This window comes from Schistocerca cancellata, chromosome 12, assembly GCF_023864275.1.
Source record: "Schistocerca cancellata isolate TAMUIC-IGC-003103 chromosome 12, iqSchCanc2.1, whole genome shotgun sequence".
Classification (NCBI taxonomy): domain Eukaryota; kingdom Metazoa; phylum Arthropoda; class Insecta; order Orthoptera; family Acrididae; genus Schistocerca; species Schistocerca cancellata.
Genome location: NC_064637.1, coordinates 13,127,746 through 13,152,522, shown reverse-complemented (window position 1 = coordinate 13,152,522; position 24,777 = coordinate 13,127,746). Strand labels below are relative to the sequence as shown.

Sequence of the window (24,777 nt, the reverse complement as noted above, 5' to 3'; positions counted from 1 at the left end):
AGTACCGAGAATATAAATTTTTCTATGGAGAGTCAGAAGAAGAAACACTGGCCCCATATGGTGTTTAATGCAGCATTGCCATTACGAGAATCGGCAGCAGTCCGAGTGTGTGGTACAGGACAGAGGCAGAGACCACTGTAGTGATGGCACATAGTATTCAAAAATCCCTCTCCCTGCATCACACAGCCATCTTCTTAGTTGCACACCACTTTAACAGCAGTTGAGGTGGTGATTTTCATGTATCTTAAAAATAATAAACTTCTTACTACTATCCAAAACACACACACACACACACACACACACACACACCAGAATATGTAATTGTGGGTTACAAACCTGATACCTGGTTTCAAATGAAAAGGCGAGCAGCACGCAGGAAAAAATAGCATCATCCATCCGCTGTAGCTTAGGAACAGAAATTTATGATGCTACAAAGAGCATGCACAGATTTATGTATGAAGGTGATGCACAAGGTCACAGTGTTATTGTTTTGCATATTGGTGTTCTGGCTGCTGTGGGTTTATTTGTTGATTGTCATTATTTATTTTTAGTTCACTATTGCTATTCCGAGTTTCCATATTGTCACTTGGAGATAGTGAGCGGAACAGTGGACACTAGAAAATGGAGTGCCAAGTGGAGAAATCTTAACATTTTTGACACAGTCTTCTGTTTTGAGTTCAACAGAGGGGTGACAGATGTGGAGGCAGCCAACAACATTTGCATCTCATATGGTGATAATGCAACTGGACAGCACACAGCAAGAAAATGGTTTCCTCATTTTAAGGAGAATTGTTTTGATGTTAGTGACTCTCCACATTCAGGAAGACCTTCACGGTTTGATAAAGATCGTTTAAACACATTAATCTGCAATGACCCACATCAGTGTATTCGAGAACTGTCAAATGTGACGAACTGTGATCATTCCACCACAGTGTGACATTTGTGTGCAGTGGGGAAGGATCAAAAATTGGGGTGCACAGGTGCCGCACACTCTACGCAAAATCACAAAAATCAGCACGTGACCGTGCATGGATCTCTGCTTGCTCATCATTAATTGGCTCGTGAACAATACTGACCCTTCCTATCTCGTATCGTTACTGGCGATGAGAAATGGTCCGTTTATGTCAATGTAAGAAAAGGGGAAAGGAAAGGAATGGCTGATCCCAAACAAAGCAGCAACTCCCCTTATAAGGAACTAGGTGCATCCACAAAAGATAATGTTCTGCATCTGGTGGAACAGTGACAGTGTGGTGTACTACGAAGTGTTTCCCAAGGTGTAACCATTACTGCTGAAATTTATTGTTAACACCTGCAATGGCTCGCAGATGCAGTCCGAGAACAGTTACCGGGAAGACCGTGTGAAGTGGCGCTATTCCACAGTAACACCCCACTCACTTTCTGCTAGACTGACAAAACACATTATAAAGGAGTCGGGCCGGGAAGTAAATGCGCACCCACTTTACTCCCTGACTTCACGCCCTCATAATTTCATCTTCTCTGCTCTCTACAGGGTTATTACAAATGATTGAAGCGATTTCACAGCTCTACAATAACTTTATTATTTGAGATATTTTCACAATGCTTTGCACACACATACAAAAACTCAAAAAGTTTTTTTAGGCATTCACAAACATTCGATATGTGCCCCTTTAGTGATTCGGCAGACATCAAGCCGATAATCAAGTTCCTCCCACACTCGAGGCAGCATGTCCCCATCAATGAGTTCGAAACGATAAGGCTTCTGCTTTAGCCTTTTCCGTAAGATTTTCCAAACCGTCGGCTGTGGTACGTTTAGCTCCCTGCTTGCTTTATTCGTCGACATCCGCGGGCTACGCGTGAAACTTGCCCGCAAGCGTTCAACCGTTTCTTCGCTCACTGCAGGCCGACCCGTTGATTTCCATTTACAGAGGCATCCAGAAGCTTTAAACTGCGCATACCATCGCCGAATGGAGTTAGCAGTTGGTGGATCTTTGTTGAACTTCGTCCTGAAGTGTCGTTGCACTGTTATGACTGACTGGTGTGAATGCATTTCAAGCACGACATACGCTTTCTCAGCTCCTGTCGCCATTTTGTCTCACTGCGCTCTCGAGCGCTCTGGCGGCAGAAACTTGAAGTGCGGCTTCAGCCGAACAAAACTTTATGAGTTTTGCTACGTATCTGTAGTGTGTCGTGACCATATGTCAATGAATGGAGCTACAGTGAATTTATGAAATCGCTTCAATCATTTGTATTAAACAACCTGCGAGGAACTTCCTTTCCTCACGAAAATGCTCTCCAAACACGGCTCGACGAGTTCTTCGACTCGAAACCACTCGATTTCTACAGTTGCTCAATCAAAAAGTTACCCCAGCGTTGGCATATTATTGATAAATGAAGTCTCTGTTAAGTGCATTTGCTGTTTTTATTAAATTTACAGCAAAATGCTATAAACTTATGCACCTAACCCATATACATGTGGGACAAACTGGGTGAGAATTATCAACAGTTTTATAGTAAATACTGAATGAAGAATTTTTAATAGTACAGAAAACTGTCAACACACATTTAGGTACAACTGCAACCAACTGTCTACCGAATGGAGTGAGAAGGGTGAGGCAACAGGCACTGAACTAGTAACAAAATTCTCGTGTGTGTGTGTGTGTGTGTGTGTGTGTGTGTGTGTGTGAGTGTGAGAGAGAGAGAGAGAGAGAGAGAGAGAGAGAGAGAGAGAGAGAGAGAGACCTACTAACCATTTAACTAAAATATCAAAAACTGCTCAAAGTATTCAAAATTGTCTAATGTGGCACAAGAATGAACACAGAGATTTAAAGTAGCATTCGCCTAAAATATATGAGGTTTCTTATGTTCTCAATTGTGAGCATGGAGGAAAATGTACACATTTTTTCAAGAAATGTTATCAATTTCATTCAAGATAACACCTGCTGCGGTTATCAGTAAGAGGATTATATTACATTAAGATAACTCACCACGATAAAAGAAATGGACGTCGGGAGGACAACGTATTAAGTGACGACAAAATTTTTGCACGACACTGTACTATGCAACAACTACCTGTCTAGTAGGACAGTTAAAAGTATTGTGTTCTGCTGCTGCCTTTACTTAATAATTGCTGATTACATCTTATATAGCCAGCTGAACATCTGCACTGACACTCAAAATTCTCTTGGCTAATCAGGTGTGCAGTACACTAAAAATGTTGAAATAGATATTGCAAACACTGCACCCTGTCTATTAACAAGTTATTCAGTTGCATACAAGTTCAATGAGAAACTCTAATTTTGTAAAAAAAACTTTACTTTTTCATATTGCAACTTAATGGGGGCCGTAATGAGGGGGCTAATCGTGGTGCACCGGAAGCAGAATAGGGCAGCCATGAAATCTGTCATTTGTGTGGACAACTGACTGCTCTTTGGCACAAGTCCCACAAGGTGCCATATGCCAACCAAAACTTTCTACTTTAAGATCAGTAGTGTATCACATGACAGACAACATGTAAAAAGGTAAAGTAAGGCACTGAACATTTTTGTTCCAAGAACATAGTTACCCATTATGTAGCAATAATCCACACAATTTTTAATGCCTCAGTAGAGGAACTCAACACTGAAATAATCTATATCAAATGCATACTTATTTACCTGAACATTGACACTGAAACAAAAGAGAACCATTACCTGCCACAACAGCTCTTTTCATGCGCAAAAAGATACTTTCCTTTATGAATCAGGCCCTTACCTTCTTTGAAAAAAGGTAAGATGAAAACATGCCTTCTCATAATCGTGACTTCTGTTTTACATGCGAATCACATTTAATTTTTGTTCATCACATCTCAAACCACAGATGTCTTCTCTCCCTCTTTTTCCCAGTAACTACACGAACGCCAATGAGGTGGTGGGGCAAACTGTATCCAGCAGCACAGAACTCATACCATCTGCTGCTTTGAATTCTTTACACGTATTTTCATACAGCAAAACAGATGATCTGACCAATACTTTGAAGAAAGAAAGTGTACAGGTAAAGGGGGGAGAGGAAGGATGTGGGAAGGAAAGATATGTATAAAGACATCATGAGGAAAAGGAAACTTTAATACATCTTGTGATTAGGTATCTTTATAAGCAAAGCTTCTAAGAGGAAACACTTCACAGTCAGATATTCTGCAGACTTTCAATAAGACTAATTCAAATTCAGAAACATAAAAAGCCATTTCACTGGCAATGGACAAATTTGAGTACAGGCCAACAGATTTTTCTCCGAGTGGTTTTAAAATTTCAATATTCAATTTTCCTCAACTCATAAATTACACCAGTGATCTGGCTTCTTTTAAGAGAGAGCACTGTACACATCCAAAACAGCAACCCCTCCCTACCATGTGTCTTCAATTATTCAATTACAGATACACCAGTGATATAGACCAAGCATTAGGTTTCCTTGTAGCAGCCTATTCTTCAACAGTTCACTTCACAATCGGGTTTACTTTACAAAATTAGCACCAGCACAGCCCAATGACTGGAGTGTCAAGTGCTACAACTAGTGATGATGTTGAGGGGTAGCGAGACAAAGGAAGAAACTGCTAAAGTTATACTCAGTGACCATCTATATCGAACTTACAGAACATTAGAATTTCTGAACCACCAGCACATACAATAAACAACAACAGAAATACTACAGCTGCAGCAGCACGCCTACTGCATGACTTTTCACTAGAGTACCTCGCTTTCATCTCCTCAGGCCCAATGCTGTCGTCTGCACCCAGGCTGTTTATGAGTGCTATTAGCTCCTCGGCAGCGAGCTTCATGTTGACGGCCGTGGGCCGCGCCGAGACCAAGTAGTTGAGCTTCCCCTCCACTTCCTGACGAAGAACCTTCTTGTCGTCGAAGGTCTCGCCCAGCAGCTCGACGGCCAGGCTCAGGCAGCCCACGATCGCTATAGCCGGTGCTCCCCGCACCTACACCCACACCATTTATGTTCAGACCACACGAGGTAGAGAGAGACTGTGTGTGTGTGTGTGTGTGTGTGTGTGTGTGTGTGTGTGTGTGTGCAAGCGCGCACGCACGTGTGCACATGTTAACAGTACATGTAAGAGGCACCAACCATATAAAAAAAGGAGAAAGAAAGAAAGGTAAGGTTAAATTCAATACATCCCACCATCCGTTTCTTACATCAATATTCCTCCCTAAGGGTAAGACTGACTTTTTGAAACCGCCTAAACAGTTGTTTAAGATAGGGTGCCACGTATGAAATCTTCTTCTACATCTTTTGAGCACAGTGCGAGAAGAATTTATGCTTTAAATATTTGTACAACTGTCATTACCCAATAGACTGTATCTAAATACAATTTTTTACACCATGGCTTAGCCAATAAAAACAGATATCATCACCTTTTCTTTTTATAATCACTGTATGGGCATTTTTGAGATTTAAGTATTAAAATAGATAAATAAAAATAATTAAAATTGCATGGATGAACATTAAAAGAAGAAGAAGAAGAAGAAGAAGAAGAAAGAGAGGAAGTAAAGAAAAAAATGAAAACAAATTTAAAAAGTTAATACAATGATTAAAATGATGCCACAAAATGATAGAAATAAATAAAATTATATTTAATTAACTGAACAAAAATAATGATCACAGTTATTTTCATCAGGGTAAAAAATACAAACATGTAATACCACATCAATTCAATGCACAAAAGCATATTTTCAACCTGACCATCTCAGATTTCTTTCATATTTAGTGCATTCAATGATCAAGTTAAGAGACAGAAAACAACTAATTTGCAGAGGTACAGGACACTTGTGAAGAAAAGGTAAGAGATGGGAAACTACTAATTTTTAGAGATGTATGACAATTGTGAAGAAAGTTACAAGTCTGTAAATTTACATACATCTGTCTCAACATAAAGGACAATTATTCTGGTTCTAATTGAGGTACAACAATGAAACTTGTATCATTGAAAAGAGTAAAGGTTTACACTAATGTCCAACATGACGAGTTCCTATGAATTTTTATAATGAATGCTTGACCTTGAATTTCTAAAATCACTCCACGTTCAATTTGTATTGCCCAATGTGCTGTTATAAACATGGTATATAGCAAGATGGTACACTAACAGTTTCATGCCAAAAAATTTACTTTATCAGTGTTAGTATGTTATCAAAATTCAAAGGTAGTACATAAACATGAAAAGCAAATTTTTAAAAAGTGTAGCCTAGTCCGTAAGTAACGTCGTAGAAAAATACAGTTTATATTATTTAGTAGTATTATGAGCCATTTACAATGCAGCTTGTATGAAAAGGTAATAAAATGTTGTAAAATCTTGTCTCACAAGTCTCCAGCTTACTAAACAAGCAGAATATGTCTTTTTTCTATACCTTTGTTATTAGGTATTATACAATGGAGCTTCTGTGTACCTGGAATTGTTCTTGTATTCCTGAAACATTGCTTCAGTTTGGCAATGATGGGAAGCGAATGCATTGTTGAAGACACATGAAGGAACATTTTCTTTGCACCAATGACATTTGAAGATATTGATGAAATTGCACTGGAAAGAATCCGCACACACTGTATGATCCAGAAGGCATTCAGATATTTTTGCGCAGGACCCATAGTGTATTTCAATAGAATTTGTGTCTCTGTAGTAAGCAATAAATGCATGAATTGTAACCTGAGAATTATTCTGACAAAATCCTCGAACTTCATCCTGAATTGTGAAGGAAAAATTCTCCACAAAATCAAAACAACAAGATATTCATTTATTTCGAGTTATCCTTTTGTGATTTTCAGGAACTGTGACTGCTGCTTGGTGATAAACCAGTGTGATAAGAGCTGTTGTACGCTTTATGGAAACACCTAAATGATATCATCTATTGATTTTGTTACAGTCTCTAGAACTATCCTGTCTGTTGTTAATGAACACTTATATGTAATTTCTTCAAAGCGATTCGTACCATACAGTCAAACAGATTATCAGTCTTTTAAGACTTTGTGGCTGTGCACCTAAGAAACAAGCTGGAAGAGGAGGATTGCACATAACAAATGCTACACTGTGTTTCAGTATTATGAGAAGAAAAGTTGCTACTCAACATCTAGCAGAGATGCTGAGTCGCAGATAGGCACAACAAAAAGATTTTCGCACTTAAAGCTTTTGGCCAATGGCCTTTGTCAACACTCCATCCTGGATTTTCCATTGTTCGATTTTTGCTACACAGTGTTTGTATGATAGTAAAGTGTGTGCTTCACAGTAGTTCTTTCAGTTTACACCCTTCAAATACCTATTAACATAAAGTTCTGGTGTGAAACACAAAAACAGCACGAGTCCCGCTGACATTGGCAAGAATACAGTGCTTTGGTCGTAACTCACAAAATTTTGAGAATTCAATATTTACATCTGAATCGGTTATTTTAGAAATAATGTAACACCATAAATGCATATTTTTCAAGAAGAAAAACAACTATTTTTAAAAGATGTTCAGCACACCTCAGAAGTTGCTTCACCCTTTTCAACCAGTATAGTTAGGTGAGTAATTTAACATGCAATATAATTTCCAGATCCTATCAGTCCACGTCAAAACAGTGATCAATGTGATTCGGAGTGCCTGTGAAAATTTATCATTGAAACATGCTGTTGTAATCAACTTATTAATAATTTTACTTTCAAAAGTTATGAAATACAGACACACTGATTTACACAGAAAATTTACGCATATCCAAGCGGCAGCAGAACACACACATAAAAGAAGGTTGTAATCTCGTCTGATACAGTCCCCAACAACCAGTGTTCCTTTTCCTTCATCCCTTTCAACCCTTCTGCTGAAGAAGGAGCCACTGGCCGTGAAAGTTTGTCTAATTCCAACCTTCCTTTACATGTGTGTTCTGCCACCGCTTAGTAAATAGGTTTTTTTATCTAACTAATTAAATTATTTTGTTGAAAATTGATTGTTTTTGTTGTTATAAACTTACAGAAATGTATGACATTAGTAATATATTGCCTTAACATAAGCATTACTCTGAGGCACGTAACTTTTTTTGTTTTTTTAATTATGCAAGAAAAATAATTTGTAATGTTATGACCTGGCAACGGAAATGTAAGGCTGAAAACAATTACTTCAAATTATCAATGATTGTCCAAAATTTCAAGGTAGAATTGTTGATATTTTACAGGAATATACTGCAAGATCTTCTTCAGGTCAGCACGTTTTGCTTCAGAGGTTGACAGCTCTCTGTTGTATGCCCTTCTTTGCAGTAAATACACATTTCGCTTCCAAGTACACCACAGGATGACTTTATGTTCCACAACTCTGTTGATGAATGGTGACGCAACTAATGCCTTTAATGCCGAAATGAGTACTTGAAATGCTTATTTGTAACAATACGAGAGAAAGAAAGTTGCTACTCACCATATAGCGGAGATACTAAGTCGCGATAGGCACAATAAAAAGATTCACACACTCATATCTTTCGGCCATTAAGCCTTTGTCAGTAGCAGACACACATACACACACACACGCAAACTCAACTTGCACACACATCAGCAGTCTCAGAGAGCTGAAACTACACTGCGAGCAGCAGCACCAGTGCATGATGGGAGTGGTGACTGGGTGGGGGTACGGAGGAGGCTGGGGTGGGAAGGGGGAAGGGTAGTATGGTGGGAGTGGTGGACAGTAAAGTGTTGCAGTTTAGATGGAGGGCAGGATAGAAGGTGCGGAGGGGCGAGGGGGTAAGTAGCGGAAAGGAGAGAAATTAAAAAAAAAAAAAAAAAAAATTAAAATTAAAAGACTGGGTGTGGCGGTGAAATGACAGCTGTGTAGTGCTGGAATGGGAACTGAGAGGGGGCTGGTTGGGTGAGGACAGTGACTTGTACAAAAACAAATCTCCCGTGCCTTAGCTTTCCAGTCTCCCATCACCTCCCATAGTCCAACAGTCCGGCCACAGACGAGCATTCCCCTCCTAACTCAGTACCATCCGGGACTGGTGCAACTGAATTACATTCTCCGCCAGGGTTATAATTACCTCTTGTCGTGCCTTGAAATGAGAAATGTCGTACCCACTATCCTTCCCATCCCTCCTACTGTGGTATTCCGTCGTCCACCGAATCTAGAAAGGATACTCGTCCATCCTTACACAACCCCTGCTCCCAATCCCTTGCTGCATGGCTCACACCCCTGTAATAGACCTAGATGCAAGACCTGTCCCATAAATCCTCCTAGCACCACCTATTCCAGTCCGGTCACTAACATCACCTATCCCTTTAAAGGCAGGGCTACCTGTGAAACCAGTTACGTGATTTACAAGCTACGCTCCAAACACTGTGGTGCATTCTATGTAGGCACGACAACCGACAAGCTGTATGTCCGCACGAACGGCCACCGACAAAGTGTGGCCAAAAAACGAGTGGACCAACCTGTTGCTGAACACGCTGCCAAACGTGATATCCCTCATCTCAGTGACTGCTTCACAGCCTGCGCCATACGGATCCTTCCCACCGACACCAGCTTTTCTGAATTGGTGGGGACTTTCCCTGCAATATATCCTATGTTCCCGTAACCCTCCTGGCCTCAACCTTCGTCAGTCACTGTCCTCACACATCCAGCCCCCTCCCTGTTCCCATTCCAGCACTACACAGCCGTCATTTCACCACCACACCCAGTCTTCTAAACTGCAACACTTCACTGTCCGCCACTCCTAGCATTTGTAGAGAAATGCTTTTGACTACGTTGACTGAAATACTCTCTTTCAAACTCTGAAGGTGGCAGGGGTAAAATACAGGGAGCGAAAGGCTATTTACAATTTGTACAGAAACCAGATGGCGATTATAAGAGTCGAGGGACATGAAAGGGAAGCAGTAGTTGGGAAGGGAGTGAGACAGGGTTGTAGCCTCTCCCCGATGTTATTCAATCTGTATATTGAGCAACAGGTAAAGGAAACAAAAGAAAAGTTCCGAGTAGGTATTAAAATCCATGGAGAAGAAATAAAAACTTTGAGTTTTGCCAATGACATTGTAATTCTGACAGAGACAGCAAATGACTTGGAGGAGCAGTTGAACGGAATGGATAGTGTCTTGAAAGGAGGTTATAAGATGAACATCAACAAAAGCAAAACGAGGCTAATGGAATGTAGTTGAATTAAGTCAGGTGATGCTGAGGGGATTAGATTAGGAAATGAGACACTTAAAGTAGTAAAGGAGTTTTGCTATTTGGGGAGCAAAATAACTGATGATGGTCAAAGTAGAGAGGATATAAAATGTAGACTGGCAATGGCAAGGAAAGCGTTTCTGAATAAGTACATTGAGTATAGATTTAAGTGTCAGAAAGTCGTTTCTGAAAGTATATGTACGGAGTGTAGCCATGTATGGAAGTGAAACATGGACAATAAATAGTTTGGACAAGAAGAGAATAGAAGCTTTCGAAATGTGGTGTTACAGAAGAATGCTGAAGATTAGATGGGTAGATCATATAACTAATGAGGAGGTATTGAATAGGATTGGTAGGACATGTTCTGAGGCATGAAGGGATCACCAATTTAGTACTGGAGGGCAGCGTGGAGGGTAAAAATCTTAGAGGGAGACCAAGAGATGAATACACTAAGCAGATTCAGAATGATGTAGGTTGCAGTAGGTAGTGGGAGATGAAGCTTGCACAGGATAGAGTAGCATGGAGAGCTGCATCAAACCAGTCTCTGGACTGAAGACCACAACAACAACAAATTAGTTACAACTACAGCATGCACACACTTTATTCAACACGTGAACATCACTACAGATATTCAGATTTAGGTTATGACATGTTCGATATGCCTACCATCACTGGTGATGACGTGGCGCAGACAAATAGCAAAATTCTGCACAACCGTCTATGTATTTGAACACTGCTGCTGTCGATGACCTCCTGAATGGCTGTTTTCAGCTCAGCTATTGTTTTGGGGTTACTGCTGTACACCTTGTCTTTAGTACAGCCCCACAAAAAGGAATCGCACGCGTTAAGATCCAAAGAATATGGCAGCCAATCGAGGTCCACGCCTCTGACCTCCCAGTGTCCCAGAGCCACAATGCTCCTCCCTGGCACCAAACACTCTCCAGCTTCGATGTGGTCAAGCTCTGCCTTGCATGAACCACATCTTGGCAAAATCAGGGTCACTTTGGATAATGAGGATGAAATCATCTTCCAAAACCTTTACGTACCATTCTGTAGTCACCATACCGTCGAGGAATACTGCACCGATTATTTCGTGACTGGACACTGCACGCCACACAGTCACCTGCTGAGGGTGAAAGGACTATTTCATCGTGAAATGCAGATTCTCAGTCCCCAAAATGGGAAATATGGAAGTGTCCGATCCCGCCCGTCTGCTTTGACCCATGACGTCACAAATATGGCGGAAACGACCATAAACCTCGATTCAAATATGGCGCATATAAAGTCGTTACGTACACATTATGAGGAAAATACATCGAAAAACAAACACACACGTTCCACAAAAAGCCTAATGACACTAACGGGACAAGCGCGGGAAATAGGGGTTTTTGGGTGGGGACAAACTAAATATGAACAAATTTAGACACCCACCCCCCATACAAAACCACGCAAAACGACGAAAAAAACCGACATCACCAAACTCCCCATATACCACTAAACACAATATCATCTGGAATCGGACACTTCCCTTGACCTATATAGCTCAACAGCAGCTCTCGATCCCATAAATTAGGACCTAACACTTCCCTTGACCTATATAGCTCAAAAAACATCTCCCGATACCAACATTCACAGCCACACATTGGGATCGAACACTTCCCTTGACCTGTTATCCTCACGACATCTTCACATACAGCCGTCCATCGTCCGAGATGCCGGAACTTTAAGTAAGCCTCATTTCTTCACGACATACTGATCACTTCACGACTTCATCCAAAAATCCAAATAATCGAAGAAATTTTATTAGAGACAACGCACTGTCCCCCATCATAGCCGACAACTGAAAACTGTTGACCCTGCCAGTCATATCCATACCTACCAAAGACATAAAAGAAAAGCAATTTACCAAAATTCACACATGACGCCACACTCGCAAAATAAACCAAAAACATCACCTAGCACACCATCAGAGAGCACCGCCGATCGCATCAAAACGACACCTACACACACGCCACTCTGACAACCTTAATTCCGCGCCATCGTTACGTCACACACCACAACAGCCTTAAGTCACGGGTCAAAGCCGACGGGTGGAATCGGATGCTTCGGTCGACCCCCAAAATGTGCCAATTTTGCTTATTGATGAACCCATCCAAATGAATGTGGGCTTCATCGCTAAACCAAACAGCCATGCGCATACTAATTCCCATCGTGCCCTGCAGCCAACTGTGCAGTTTGAACATTCTGACACAAACCGTTCAGAAGTTACGATGATTTTATTTCATACAGTTCAATAATTGTCACGCTGTATAAAAAACTGTATATTTAATGGATCTGTATGTACACGATCATACACTACACAGAGCTCTATTAGACATGTCTCCATGTCCTTGACATCTTGTGGAGCATGTCAAAAGTTATGCTTCAAATACACATTCAACCCTCAAACTGCCATCCACAGGCCTATCTGGGTGTAAGTTTCAGTTGCACTCCCGTAAGTATATGATAAATGAATTGTGTCACTTTGCTATGCTAGGGTATGTGTGAGTATGTGAACAGTTCACAATTGACATTATCTTTCGCTGAGCAACAATTTCACCCTGTGAATAAGTGTGTGTTAAACATTTATCTATCACTGAAATGCAATGACAGAAATTCAATAATTTCAAGAAAAAGTAATTAGTCTTTCATAAAAACCATAATCACTAGGGTCTAACAGCAACAAAGTAAGAAATGATAGAAATTAAAGCTTTGTTGCCACCGAGTACTAGCTCACACTGGGCTGTTAGGATATGAGACCATCTCATCCCAAAATAAGAGTCCAGTATTGTATACCCTATGCACCAAGCCCAGAGAGTATGAAAATAATTGATGATGTCACCAGTGCAGTCTTGTTTCTCAAGTCGTCCAAGCATTTACCCGAAAATTCTTTTGTGGTGGTGGTGGTGGTGGTGGTGGTGGTGGTGGTGTGGGAGAAGGCTTGTTAGCTTGAGGTCTTAACACCATTCCCCACTTCACAATTCTGGCAGTCAAATCATACTTAAATAGACACCAAGTTCTAAATGAGCACTATTTGAATTGGAGATTGTGGCCATTTTTATGTACCCATTCACAATCAAACATGTGGCACAGCCACAAATTCCAGAAAATTTTGGACACACTAATTTAAACAAGAATACCCATAAGTAACTTCATGTGTATCCTCATTGAGCAACCAAATTATTACATTATATAAACAATAATGTGCTCAGGCAACACATACGGAAAATTGTCTCTGCTGATTCTGTGCAAAAGACATTGAGACAAACACTAAAATAGTTTCTATACACAAAGTGGGAGCATTAGGCAATGGTTCACTAGAACAGTGAAAATGAATACAGTACAAGACAAATGGGCGGCTTTAAGAGATAAAACAGTGAATGCAGCTGAGGATGAAACAGGTAAAATGACAAGGGCTAGTTGTAATCCTTGGATAACACTAGGGATATTGAATTTAACTGATAAAAGGAGGAAAATTAAAAATGCAGCAAATGAAGCAGGTGAAAGGGAATACAAATGTTTAAAAAATGAGATAGGCAGGAAGTGTGGAATGCTAAACAGGAATGGCTAGAGAGGAAAAATGTGAGGCTTTAGAAGCATATTTTACAAGGGGAAAGATTGATACCACCTACAGCAAAATTCAAGAGGCCTTTTGGGGAGAGGAGAAGCAGCTGTATGAATGTCAAGAGCTCGGATGGGAAAACAATCTTAAGCAAAGAAGGGAAAGCTGAAAGGTGGATGGAGTATACTGAGTGCCTGTACAAGGGAGATGAACTCGAAATCTGTATTATAGAAAGGGAAGTGGACGTAGATGACAATCAGATGGGGCATAAGATATTGCAAGAGATTCTGATGAAGCTTAGAAAGGTCTTAAGACAAAAAAAAAAAAAAAAAAAAAGACCTGCCCCAGGAGTAGACCATATTCTGACAGAATTACTTATTACCTTGGCAGATCCAGCCATCCATCTGGTGTGCATGATGTACAAGACAGGCAAAATACCCTCAGACTTCACAAAGAATGTAGTAATTACATTTCCACAGAAATCAGTTGACGAAGGGTGTGAAAATTACCAAACTATCAGTTTCATAAGCTACGACTGCAAAATACTAACACAAATTCTTTACAGGAGAATGTAAAACTGGTAGAAGTTGACCTCAGGGAAGATCAGTTTGGACTCCAAAGAAATGTAGGAATACACGAGGTAATATTAAGCTTTCGACTTATCATAGAAGATAGGTTAAGGAAAGGCCAACACATATATTTATAGTATTTGTAGACTTAGAGAAAGCTTTCCACAATGTTGACTGGAATACTCTCTTTGAAATTCTGAAGGTAGCATGGATAAAATACAGGGAGTGAAGGGCTGTTTACAACTTGTAGAGACACCAGACGACAGTTTTAACAGTTGAGGAGCATGAAAGACAAGCAGTGGTTGAAAAGGTAGTGACATATGGCTATAGCCTATACCCCATGTTACTCATTATGTACATTGAACAAGCAGTACAGGAAACCAAAGATAAATTTGGAGAAGGAATTACATCTCAGGGAGAAGAAATAAAAACATTTAGGTTTGCCAATGACATTGCAGAAGAGAAGTTGAACAGAATGGAAACTGTCTTGAAAGGAGTGCGTAAGATGAACAACAACAAAAGCAAAACAAGGATAGCGGATTGTAGTCGAATTCAATCAGGTGACGCTAAGAGAATCAGATTAGACAATGGAGCACATAAAGTAGCAAATGAGTTTTGCTATGTGGGCCGCAAAATAACTGATGCCGGCCGAAGTAGAGGATACAAAATATAGAAAAAAAATTTACTAACATCAAATGTAGATTTAAGTGTTAGGAAGTCTTTTCTGAAGGTATTTGTCTGGAATGTAGCCATGTGTGGAAGTGAAACACGGACGATAAACAGTTTCGATAAAAGAGAATAGAAGCTTAGAAGAATGCCACATATCAGATGGGACAATCACGTAACCAATGTGGAAGTAAACAGAACTGGGGAGACAAGATATTTGTGACGTAACTTGACCAAAAGAAAGGATTTGTTGATAGAACACGTTCTGTGACATCCAGAGCTCACCAACTTAGTATTCGAGGGAGGGGAAGAGGGGTGTGTGGGTGTGTGTGTGTGTGTGTGTGTGTGTGTGTGTGTGTGTGTGTGTGTGTGTGTGTGTGTGTGTGTGGTGGGGGGGTAATATCGTAGAGGCAGAACAAGAGATGAATACCACAAGCAGATTCAGAAAGCTGTAGGTTGCAGTAATGATTCGGAAATGAAGAGGTTCGCACAGGATAGTGTAGCACGGAGAGCTGCATCAAACCAGTCTTCGGACTGAAGAGCACAAAAACAACAAAACAAAAATATTTTTGCTGATATCGTTATCATTAAAAATATTATTTTGTAAACATTAACTTCGGATAGAACATCGTATGCTATTTCTTTAAATTACTAAGGCTGAAGCCATCATATCGCCATCGCTCATTATCGTTAACTGAAGCAATGTCAACACCCAAAAAATTAAGCTGTTTGGAAGAGTCTACTAAATCGTGAGTAAATACATGGAACACTTCCCGGCATCATTCAACTCGCGTCTAACTCTCAAATTTAGACTGCCTGTAGCCTACAGTTATTTAATAATGTCAGTCATTTTAATATGGCAAAAACTGCAGTGACGTCTATAAAACTACTTTTGAAGCGAATTTTCACCCTGAAATTATATAGAAAAGCACTGTCATCAATTCTTACTCTACCTTATCAGACGATGGTTCAGTTTACTAATGTCGCCTTACCGGGCTGAGACAACTTTACCTGCATCTTATTGATCGCCCGCCAACCATCTTCCACACCACAGAGCATCACATATTTGGATTCCCGTGGTAGCAACAACTGATCGAGTATTTCCAGTTTTCCCGCATTATATCGTATAGATTCTAACGCCATTTCCACCCTCCCCAATAACACATGTAATACTGACAAAACAGTTAAATACGGCACTGATTCGAAGAAAGGAATTAGTACCGCGTGTTGTACAATGCTGCCAACAGGTATTCAAAAATAGACGATCGACGTGTATCCGCAAGTACAGTTGTATCTCCAATACAGCAACCGCACCTTTATTTTTAAATATCCTTGATATTTAAATCGAAAATATAAGCTAATTCGAAAAAGCCACTGCCCAACTGATAAAAATCTATTGTACATGTGTGGCTTATCAAATGGGTGGAGTCGTTTTGCAAGTTGGGGACAAGTCAACTGTGAGTACGCTAAGTTCATAATTTCCGAGAAAAAGAAAATAGCAATGTGGATATACCAACTGAGGGCGTTGTGGAACTGCTGCTTATGTTAAATGTTTCTTAGAATAGTTAGACCATACGTATACACGTAAGTTCTAGATAATTCTGCGACACGTTAGATAAACCAGTATTCGTTCTGAAAGATCTGCTGTTTGTTACCTACTACCAATTTGATACTGTTTTTTAGGATAACTGTTTATGGGACTGAGACCGAATGAGAAAACAATGTTTGTAAATATGCAGCAGGAATAAAAGTAATTTACACCATCGATCTGTTAGTATTGTTTTTATACAACAAGAAAATAAATTTTTTAAGACCTTTGAATTATGTTGTCATTCATCTCTCAGTTACTGGCAATAGTTGTATGTGGTAACATTATTCCGTGCCTATCAATGTAGCAGATGCTGTTTGTCATTGCAGGCAAATTGAAATGACGACTGCATTTCCTTAATTTACAATCCAAATATCTTGTGAATATAATAAATAAATCATTGCACTATTTGACATACTGAATTTGTCCAGGTCTATATATCATATGGCTTATTTTGGCTGTAGTTGGATGTCAACAACTGTGCAGTACTGGTACATTACAGGGATAAGTAACAGACTGAAAATAAGAGGGCACTTATAACTAATGTTCAGTACAGCTGCTGATGTATGTTGTATTTATACTTCAGGTTTTATTTTGAACTGATGTTACAGCTGACCATGTTTTATGGAAGAATACACATTGCCATTCAAACAAATTCTGAGTTAAATTTAGATATCTCAAGTATGAATAGAATCAAACAGTAAAGAGATAATTTGTTATCAATACAAGTTATGTTTCTCTTATTTCGTTGTCTTCCTTTTAATGTACACCCTGACGTGTTCCATTCCCTGTAGATTCTTCTTGATGGAAGCTACAGGACATAATGGATGGATAAAGTGCCAACAGTGACTGTCAGTTTCTGTTAGGATCTTCTTTTTTATGTAGTGAGTCTTGTTTTGTGCAGATTTTTGTTGTTATCTTTGCAATATTACTGAGAGTTGGGAGCTTGGTGTGAACCATACGTTTCAGCTGCACTTCTGCTTCAGATGTGTTGGTTAATTCTTGAACTTTAAAGCTTCAGCAAGGCACATATGTTTAGAAAATGTCTTCTTCAGTTTTATACACCACCTACTAAAGGTGACAAATAACAGCTATTTTGAGTGTGTGTGTGTTTTTTAGAGAGAGAGAAAGAGAGGGAGGGGGGGGGGGGGAGATTATGTCAGTACATAATAGTACTTCACTGTTCTTATTACTCTGCATCTACATACACAACTCCACAAGCCACCATAAGGGACATTTCAGCGGGTACCCTGTACTACTACTAGTCATTTTCTTTCTTGTTCAACTTGCAAGTGAAGTGAGAGGAAAGTGACTGTCTATAAGCCTTAATCTCTGTTTATCATTTTCGTCCCTACACAATATGTACATAAGCAGCAGTAGAATCTTTCTGCAGTCAGCCACAAATGATGGTCCTCTAAACTTTCTCTGCAGGTTTTCACGAAAAGAATGTCTTCTTCCCTCCAGGAATTCCATTTTCAGTTCACAGACCGTTAATCTCTTGTGACTTAAAATATGAAATGGATGTTTGTGTTTATCTCTAATAGGTCACAATGGCAAAATTATCATTGGAATCTAAATCTAAACTGCTTGATTTTGAAGTGCACAGCATAAATATCTGTTCAATGCATCATTAAAACTGAATTCTCCTCTATAAGCATTGGCAGTTGTGAGATAGCAATCGATTGTTACAGTCAGGTGCCTCACCACAAATAAAATTTATGCACTTACAACTTAGATCACACGACCCATTAAAAATATATATTTGTGATTATAAATCAACACAAATATTCATATAAACAAACCAAATTAATTTTTGGTAACAAAAAGTGGATCTGAAATTGGCCTCTAACTTTTCTTTACCACTGTTGTTAAAATATAGTTCATTTCCATTTCAAGCTGATCACAATTTGTGCTATTTTTTTTCCTCCCTCGCAAGTATATCTTTAGTGGGCTCAGTATCAGCTATGAGAGCAAGGGACAGATACAATTCGTATTATGAATCTTGTGCATAAGGTGTAGAATAATCTTCAAATGCAGCAACTCTAAGTGATTTTTTTCTGTCATTCTGTTCTACAGCCTGTTATCTACAGATCTTACACTTTTCTGTTCCTAAGATTAATCGTACAGTAACGAAATGGTTAAAAAATGTGCTGACTGCATTCAGTTTCATGGCTATGTGTCCTTTAAAAAGTCATCCATTCAGTCAGTCATTGTGTTCTATGAACTCAACAAAGGAGAACCTTGAGGAATGTGAAATGAGTGGAATATGCATTAATGAAAACTGTGCAAATCAAAGAAACTGAATATTCACATGCCATTACAAATATGCCCTCACTGTAGCGCTTGACACTGTCTGTGCATACACCAGATAAATATAACTTAGTAGATTAAATAGAAAGCTGATGCTTTAAAGAAGAAGAAGAAAAAAAGCTACTTTTTCATTACATTAAATAGCTGCTGTTTTATCTTCTACTAAATGGTTGCTATTATTTACTTGATTACAATGTTTTTTTATGGATATATTATCTCCAAGTGAAAATTCAGAGTCATGTTTACAACACAACTCGTGGCTCCACAGTGAACCCTTAATGTGAAACACAGCTATCACAGATTTTCAGTCTTCAAATCTTGATGGATAATTTGTAGGAGGAGAGGCAAATGAAATACGTTTTTCATTTCTTTTGAATTGGTAGAAGTTTCTAATTGTTTAGATGTACATTACGTGGGAGCTAGTTGGGGTGGGGTTGGGTTGTTTGGGGGAGGAGACCAAACAGCGAGGTCATTGGTCTCATCGGATTAGGGAAGGACGGGGAAGGAAGTTGGCCATGCCTTTTCAAAGAAACCATCCTGGCATTTGCCTGGAGCAATTTAGGGAAATCACGGAAAACCTAAATCAGGATGGCCAGACACGGGATTGAACAGTCGTCCTCCTGAATGAGAGTCCAGTGTGGAGCTTGTTGAATACACTTGCAGCATCGCACCGTAACTCCCCTCAACCTTAGAAACCACATATACAAAATGCATGAAACAGAAACTTGTGTGGGGCAGAGTTTCATCGACATGATAACTTTGTGAAGGATCACAAAGTCGTGTTTTTTTCCACATATAATAAAAAAAAAAAGGTTCCCTACGACTTCAAATAAAATATCAGTATTAAAGTGGTTGATGCTAGTCAGACTGGAGATTGGTAATTGTCTGTGCTGAACCAGTATGTATTGGAAGATTAAGACAAGATATAGCATTACTCCAATGAAGCGAATACAGATAACTGTGAGTGAGTGCATGTCTTATTTGTAAGCTGCTAAAGGAACTATAAAAATAAAAAATAAAAGTTTTTTTTATATGATAAATGAAAATCGGAGGGCTTAGTAGTGGGATACCTTGTCTAGCAATCCATAGATGTCGACCTTATAATAAGCTACTGAGCATTGCTAGTGAATTCAGCTTTAATCAGCTTCTTTCTATGGCTTTTAAAGTTATTCAAAATACAGTTGAGTCAGATTCACCTTTGACGTTCTTTTACTGTACACTAAAATGGTTATGTTATTGTTACACACACACACACACACACACACACACACACACACACACTCTCTCTCTCTCTCTCTCTCTCTCTCTCTCACACACACACAAATTAATACTCACTGAAATTCTTATTTGCATCCAACATTTTTATCAAAACTCTTAGCAGAACAGGAAACTACCTGTGGTTTGCTTTGAGAAACCACTGGAGCTATTCAGGTTCTAAGCCCAACTACACAAGACACCTCAATACCTACAAGCATCTGGCATGAAAATAATGCAGTGCTCAGGTTATTATTATCACGTAAATGGTTAAACACTGCCAAGTCCCTAAATAGACCAACACAAGAAGGGGTCCAGATTTGGCCATACTGTGCTAGCACATCTGGGCACAAAGTGATGCACTGTAAAACTAAACCAGGAAACAGATTACAATGTAAGCCACAAATTCATATAAAAATATACTTCAGAAAAAAAACACCTATAAAATAGAATTCAACTGGTAACATCAAAAACCATATGCAATGCACAACTGGCATTGAATTAAGAAAATAACAACATTCAATGACTCAAAGCCACTATTGGAGCAGTGTAAACTTACCAGCTCAGTTACTCAATATTCAAAACTTGCTTACTATAAGCATATACCTCTGAATAGTATTCACTGTTACTATGTAACCATTTCACTGTCCTTGTAGGCCACCTTTGGTGTGCCTGGAATTTTATTTTATACAGTTTTTATTATTCTATTCATCAAATTCTGTTTTTGACTTCATCGTGTCGTACCAAAACAATACAAGTGAGGTTTTGCAATATGAGTATCCCAGTGGATAAGTAGCAGTATGCTGCCAGATATGTTTGAAGTGTTCATATATGCACTTATTGATGAGATCAAGCTGATCCTATACAGAAAGAAGAATACCAGACAGTTTTTCTCAAGGAGGATAGTTTATTGGTGGTACATACCAATTGGCCACAAGGAGAACTTCTGTTGCTTTTTTGTAGTGAAATGATTCCAAGAGATTCGGAGAAGTAATTTCAGTCGAGAGAGATTTCTGAGCACAGATTATCCTCGAACATTAATTGGCTCTGAGCACTGTGGAACTTAACATCTTAGGTCATCAGTCCCCTAGAACTTAGAACTACTTAAACCTAACTGACCTAAGGACATCACACACATCCATGCCAGAGGCAGGATTCGAACCTGCGACCGTAGCAGTCCCACAGTTCTGGACTGCAGCGCCTAGAACCGCAAGACCACCGCGGCCGGCGAACATTAATTACTGAAGAGAATGTTGCTACAGCATGAAGGCTAATAGTGTCATACTGCAAGACAGAGGAATCTTACTGCATTACATTCTCATAAAATGAGAAAAGCTTCTGTGTGGTACAGGAGGAAATGATACATAATGTATTGTAGTGCAAAGAAATGACAAAAAAACTGAGATACGTATTTCACTTCATGAACACCACTTTTACAACTGACAAAAATTAGGTAGAGCCACTTGGAAAGCTCTAGTCTAGATGACTAGAAAATTTTAAGAAAAGTGAACAGTAGTGTCATGTCACCTTATTTACTGTCTCCATAGTGCACATCAGAAGACAGCACAATTTTCAAACATATTCCTCTCCTAGCTGCCAGCAACCTGTTAGATTTAATCTTCCTCCTAACACCTTGCAATGAGTGATACCCTCTACCTCAAACTGTGACATGGTCACACTTCAGTAGTGATGCAATTTTATTCATTGTTGCTGTAACCACACTTTGTAATGTTTGATAACATGGAAGCTATCTGCCATCATGCGTAAACAAGTTCCCAGAGCAATTGCAATTGGCAGTCTCCTTCCACTGGTTCAATGAAATCAGACAAATTTTCTTTACGATAAAAGTCAGTACAGACACCTAATGTTAGAAAAATTAGTTTCATATTAAGAAAGCAGCTGAACCACCTGGCAAACCTACCAACACTGTCCGTATATACTGGAAAGGACTACATAATTGTCATTTTGGAGGCCGCGATTGATGTAATGTTTTCTTCTATTACCTAATGAAAATCCCATGCTTCACTTATACTATTACTGGTTTCTCTTGTAATCAACAGTCACCCTCAGACCTAGTGTTACCAAGCTTCTTAAGCACTACATTGGCTCTTAAGATGACTTGATTACAGCTGAAACTGCTAATAGAATGACTGAACCTTTAATCAACATGTGGTTATATAAAGGACTTGCACACAAGTCTTCACACTGGGGAGCTTTGCAGTCAGTTGATGGCATGCAATCTATCACAAGAATAGAAGACTTCCAGGTTAGTACTATGTCATCGGAGACTGGGTTTGTTGGTAGTTATGTTGCTCGGTCACGAGTATCCACATAGTAAGCAGGTGAAAAACAAGCAAAAGAACTCTATAGCACCTTATTACAGTGTAACTGGAAATCGTTCATTTTTTAAATACCCAGGGTAACACTACAATGTGATACAAAATGGAACAAGAATGTGAAACTAGTAGTAAGGCAAATAGAGAACTTAGATTTGTTGTGCGGATTGTGAGTAACTGCAGTGCATCTGTTAATGAAACAACGCACAATACTGTTCTAGTATATGGATTTAGTATCCGAGATCTTTATCAATGGGCCAAACAGAAGATGTTGAGGGAATTCAGACATGCCCTTCTAGGATTGTAGCACATCGTACAAATATGTAACAGAAATGAGAGTAATTGGAATGTAGGCAATACTGTAGTTGCAAAACCATGAGAACCTGTATTGGAAGTAGACAGTGTAACTATTACATTGCCTGTCATGTAGCTCACACATACTCCCTGTATGAATGGAACAGGACGAAGCGCACACTAGCACGCACCGTACGGTAGCTGGAGCGTATCAGTGGTACACATATCTCTGAACAAGCATGGCTGTACCAGTTTGATGGAGGCAGACAGCACATTTATCTTCCTCAGTGAAGATGCAGATGAGTAAGGCCGAAACAATTTTCTACTCTTTCTAATCTACAAGTGGGCACTTAACATCCACAGTGTTGGACTGGACGTTAACCTGGCCAGAAATTTTTTATGAGAATCTAAAACAAATGGTGAACATTATTTTGTCATTCCATAGTGACAATGTGTCCATTCACATGGTGGAAATAATGCAAGAATTTCTTGAGTAATTCACCTTTCAACCCAGAAACTGTTTTTTTTTTTTTCAAATTTTCTTCCATGCTAAAATTTGGAATTACACACAGTTATTTTTTACAAACCAAGAAAATACTTTTCTAGTTGGCAAGTCAAGGAATGCTTATCAGCAGCCCCTGGCTACTGAAGGCTAGGAGGGAAATAAATCACTCCCACAGACCAAAAAAGCCAGAGAGGAAACTTGCACAGTAAATCCAGCTGTGATCGGTCTGCCATTATATGGTTGGAAGCATGGAACAAGCTTTGGAAAGAATGGATGTAATGGGAGGCAACCCTTCTATTCCAAAGGGCTATGATTTGGTACAGTGAATATATAGACACTGACAGGGAAGATGTAGCAAGTGGTGGACATGATGAATACATCTACATGTATACTCTACAAGCCACATCGTTGTGTGTGGCAGAGAATACTTTGTGTACCATGCCGTTTTTATATAGGAGGAAACAATATATTGGTTGACTCTTCCAGGAACGTATGCTTTCTGAACTTCTAATGGTAAACCATACCATGATGCAAACTGCATCTTCCACTGCAGTTGACTGAGCATCTCCATGACACTTTCGCACTTACTAAATGGACTTTTAACAAAATGTGCTACTTTTCTTGGGGTCTGTTATCATTCAGATCTGTTAGAGATCGCAGACTGACTGGCAATATTCGAGTGTTGGTCGAACTAGTGTTTCGGAAGCTACCTCCTTTGTTAAAGGACTACATTTGTTGAAGAGACTGGATATTCTACCAGATGGGAGGGTTAGTGGCCAGAAATGAGTTCCATTCATCTGTAAAGAATTCACGTTAGTATTTTGCAGCTGTGACAATTCTTCTTGAAGTCTGAGGGTATTTCACCTGTCTCACACATCTTGCTCACCAGATGGTAGAGTTTTGTCATGACTGGCTCTCCCAAGGCCGTCAGTAGTTCTAATGGAATGTTGTCTACTCCTGGGGCCTTGTTCCTACTCAGGTCTTTCAGTACTCCGTCGAACTCTTCATGCAGTATCGTATCTCCCATTTCGTCTTCATCTACATCCTCTTCCATTTCCATAATATTGTCCTCAAGTACATCGCCCTTGAATAGGCCCTCTACATACTCCTTCCACCTTTCTGCTTTCCCTTCTTTGCTTAGAACTGGGTTTCCATCTGAGCTCTTGATATTCATACAAGTGGTTCTCGTTTCTCCAAAGGTCTCTTTAATTTTCCTGTAAGCAGTTCAACCTGGTTATTGCTACAGTTTACCGATCACCATCCGGGAATTTTGAACTTTTCTTAAACAAAATGGAGTCATTGCTAAATAAATTAAATAAAATTGATTGTGATTTGATAATCTGGTGTGACTTCAATATTGATTTCCTCTCGAATAGTGGAAATAGGGAGACCATTTTGAACCTTGCAATGTCCTACAATTTAAAGGCTGAAGTAAAAGCAGCTACCCAAGTAACAGAAACTTGCCAAACAGCTCTCGATCAGTTTCTAGTCAAGAAGGGTTTACACAACACCTCACTAAAAATTTTCAAT

At 39.4% G+C, this 24,777-nt stretch overlaps 1 protein-coding gene across 2 annotated transcripts in view; it reads right to left on the bottom strand.

Moving 5' to 3' along the window:
- LOC126109902 (methylthioribose-1-phosphate isomerase) overlaps positions 1 to 20,318 on the bottom strand; it is a 69,334-nt gene extending 49,016 nt beyond the window's left edge. Inside the window, exons 1-2 of one of the 2 annotated variants that reach the window (XM_049914993.1) lie at positions 20,194 to 20,318; positions 4,707 to 4,942 (exon numbers count right to left, since the gene is read on the bottom strand). In XM_049914993.1, the coding sequence (XP_049770950.1) occupies positions 4,707 to 4,942; positions 20,194 to 20,211 (254 nt within the window). In that variant the 5' untranslated portion in view covers positions 20,212 to 20,318. Of the gene's footprint in view, positions 1 to 4,706; positions 4,943 to 15,971; positions 16,178 to 20,193 lie in introns of those variants that run through there. The other variant, XM_049914992.1, reaches the window with a different exon arrangement.
- Between the last annotated feature and the right edge of the window lie 4,459 nt (positions 20,319 to 24,777).